Source organism: Mus pahari, chromosome 2 (assembly GCF_900095145.1).
Source record: "Mus pahari chromosome 2, PAHARI_EIJ_v1.1, whole genome shotgun sequence".
NCBI lineage: Eukaryota > Metazoa > Chordata > Mammalia > Rodentia > Muridae > Mus > Mus pahari.
In genome coordinates, this window is record NC_034591.1 from 147,843,727 (window position 1) to 147,847,484 (window position 3,758).

A 3,758-nucleotide genomic window follows, 5' to 3' on the forward strand; every position below is an offset into this window, starting at 1 on the left:
CTTTCCTTTGCACAAAAGCATGTAAGTTTCCAATCTTTTCTTTATCATTGTCTAGAAAATACGACAGGAGCTGTGTGTGAGCAAAGCACTTCTGGTCTGACTCTCATGAGTTGAATGACAAGACACATTTTTGTGGAAAGAGCTTCAGACTACATCTGTAATATCTCCATATTTGTTCCTCTAATAGTGTATGTGGAAGAATTAAAGTATAAATATTTTATGGGAATAAACTCAGAAATCATCAAAAATCTTCAAAACTACATGTTAAAAATAGCACTTTAAATGAATACATTTGTAAATCTTTAGGACTAATATATAAAATGGAGCATCTTTTGAAGAAGATATTTGCTATCTCTGAGAACATACTTCTAATCATTTTATTCTTTGAATTAATAATTGGACTTATAGGAAATGGATTCACAGCCTTGGTGCACTGCATGGATTGGGTTAAGAGAAAAAAAATGTCATTAGTTAATCAAATCCTCACTGCTTTGGCAACTTCCAGAATTTTCCTGCTCTTGTTCATGGTAGTAGGTTTACAAATTACCTCATTGAACCCATATTTAGTTACTACTAGATTGATGATACAGTTCACTAGTAATCTATGGACTATAGCTAACCATATTAGCATCTGGCTTGCTACATGCCTCAGTGTCTTTTATTTTCTCAAGATTGCCAATTTTTCTAACTCTCCTTTTCTCTATCTAAAGGGGAGAGTTAAAAAAGTAGTTTCAGTTACATTACTGGTGTCTCTGGTCTTCTTGTTTTTAAATATTTTACTACTTAATTTGGAAATTAACATTTGTATAAATGGATATCATCAAATAAACATATCATACATCTTCATTTCTTATTACCATTTAAACTGTCAAATTCAGGTGTTAGGAAGTCACATTATTTTCCTGTTTGTCCCTGTTATTTTGTCCCTGTCAACTTTTCTCCTGCTCATCTTCTCCCTGTGGAAACATCACAAGAGGATGCAGCAGCATGTTCAGGAATGCAAAGATGTCAGAACCACAGCCCACTTCAAAGCCTTGCAAACTGTGATTGCCTTTCTCCTACTGTACTCCATTTTTATCCTGTCACTGTTACTACAATTTTGGATCCATGAATTAAGGAAGAAACCTCCTTTCATTGTATTTTGTCACATTGTATATGTAGCTTTTCCTTCGTTCCATTCATATGCCTTGATTCTGAGAGACAGGAAGCTGAGACAGGCCTCTCTCTCTGTGTTGTGGTGGCTGAAATGCAGGCCAAATTAGGTGGAATAATATTTCTTTGTATTTTCATTTTCAATTTTAAATATTCTTAGAATTTGACTATATGAATTTCATGTTTTATTTGCACCAACCATTAATTAAAGCTATTATTAATTTAGCAAGTTGTGTACAAGGTTATTTCTAATACACATCAAAAAACTGATGGGTTTATATTCCACTAAAACATGAATATATCAAAATTATATAAATTTATTATCAACCATTAATCATGGAGTTTTTGACTTGTGACCTATATCATATGTGTTTTAATATCTATAATAAACTGTGGTGAGAGCATATAATTGAAACCATGTAATATAAAATATATAGATAAAACTTAAGAGAAGAAATATATGGAATAATAAAGAAATATAAACCATTGGAAATACTGGTATTTTATTAAATACGGAGCTCAATTTGGAATTATTTTTGCCAATTCTTCACAGCCATGACGCTACTCTGTTTGAGTTATTGCTTATTGTTATCAGTTTCATTATCAAACATTGTAAAATAGTTTCATAATTGTTAAGATAATTTAATTTACATTTCTAAGTGCAAAATATATTATTTTACTGAACATAATGTATTTTATTTTGATGTATAATTATAAGAAGTTCAAGATTATTAATTTGATTTTTTTATATTTTTAATATTACATATCAATATTATCGTGTAAAATATGTTATTGATGACCCCCACACAATCAATAGCAAATCTTCAAATGTATACCTGTTCTTACTATTTATTGTTAAGTAAACTTTAAAAGCCTATAAAATTAAATAAATTTATGAAATGGTTTCAAAGAATTCATTGTAGAATATGATACGCATGCAATAGATCTTGGGGAGATTCCCAGTATTTTATCAAGTTAAATCTTCAGTATATGTTTTTGAATTCTAGTAGAGATGAAGTGTTCTTTGTTCAGACATATTTTTATTCTTAAATTTCTTCAATTTCTGGGCTGAATTTATAATACACTTACTCATAATCTCACAAAATGTTCACTCATTCCTTGAAACATGTGTATAATTAACATCCATTCATTGCGCCATTTGAATATATTTTAACGAGAAACAGAAGCTCTGAAATAAAGAAAATGAACATCACTTACAAGCAGTTTCCAAGCTAAGAACCTCTTATATTTCTGGGTTTGGGGAATTAAATGCATTGTGGAAAAGTGTTTTACTACTGAGGTACTTCCAGAAGAGTAACCCTAGTGTCTCTGCCTTCAATCCATCTGTGTTCTCACACATGAATACTGCTAGTTTTCAGATCATTACTCCAGGATACAGCAGAACCTACCGATTCAGTAGGAGGTGAGAGTAACATCTTTCAATAGATGCAATACACCATACAAATTCATACAAGAAGATATCCATAGTTAGAGTTGGTGGCAGGTAAATATTGCATAGACTATGTATTTTGTTGATTAAAGAAAATATTCCTGCCTACCAAATGCAAAACAGTTTCAAGGTAAGATGAAAAAGTTATAGATTCCCTGTTAATCTCAATATCTATGTGATATACCTATCAGGGACATTTAATGGAGAATATGGCTATTAACTTCTGTTTAACATCTACAGTTAAGGAAAAATATTTAAGAGCCTTCCCTGTATTCCTGATAAAAGTATGATTAACAATATAAACCAGGAGATATATGGGAATCTTGTAAAGTAAGTTCTATGTATTTGAGTTTTTGAGCTGTAATTCCTAGAGATATTATAAATTTCCTTCAAGGCCATGTGACTGATGGATAGAGAATAGATTGAGGACTCCATGGTAGTGAAGAATTGGAATGTTGTAAATTCAGAGCCAAATTATTTTGATCTGTCTTTAGTTCTCTTAGTAGCCATGCAATATTGTAACTTTGTCACTGATCTGATATTTTTATGAATATCGTATAAAAACTGTTAATATAAGTACTAGCTATGTGTATATGTGTGTGTTTATAATGATGTATAGAACAATTTTTTTACTTATAATAATGGTATTATTGTACAAGGGTTTGTATTAGTGATTTTCTTACTGCTGTAATAAGACATCATAGCAATATTATGGGAAAAAAGACACTGATGAAGGAGATATGACAGCTAGCAAAGGGAGGAGGAATCTGGGACATTACAACTTCTTCTGCAAACACAGAACAGAGAGAGTAAATGGAACTAGGATGAGGCTATAAACTCTCAAACCTGTCCTCTCTGATGTACCCCTTCAATGAAGCTATACCTCATCCCTCAAAAGTGCTACAGACCTGGGCAATTGTAATACCTGAGTCTATATGGGACACTTCTCATTCAAACTAACACATTACACACTTTGACGGCCATAGACACTTTTTCATAGTCATATCACAATGCAAAATGCATGTACTCCAACACCCCCAAACCCTTTCATCTTTTACATCTCATCAGATCCTACTACAAAAGGCTATACTCAAAAAAACTGGAAAACCTGGAGGAAATGGACAAATTTCTAGACAGATACCAGGTACCAAAGTTA

The 3,758-nt window shown here is 31.8% G+C and overlaps 1 protein-coding gene across 1 annotated transcript; it reads left to right on the forward strand.

The window, feature by feature from the left end:
- The first annotated feature begins 320 nt into the window (after positions 1-320).
- On the forward strand, positions 321-1,262 carry LOC110313784 (taste receptor type 2 member 109). Its single transcript, XM_021188202.1, has one exon. It carries the CDS (start codon positions 321-323, stop codon positions 1,260-1,262), a length of 942 nt encoding a protein of 313 aa, XP_021043861.1.
- Positions 1,263-3,758: the final 2,496 nt, after the last annotated feature.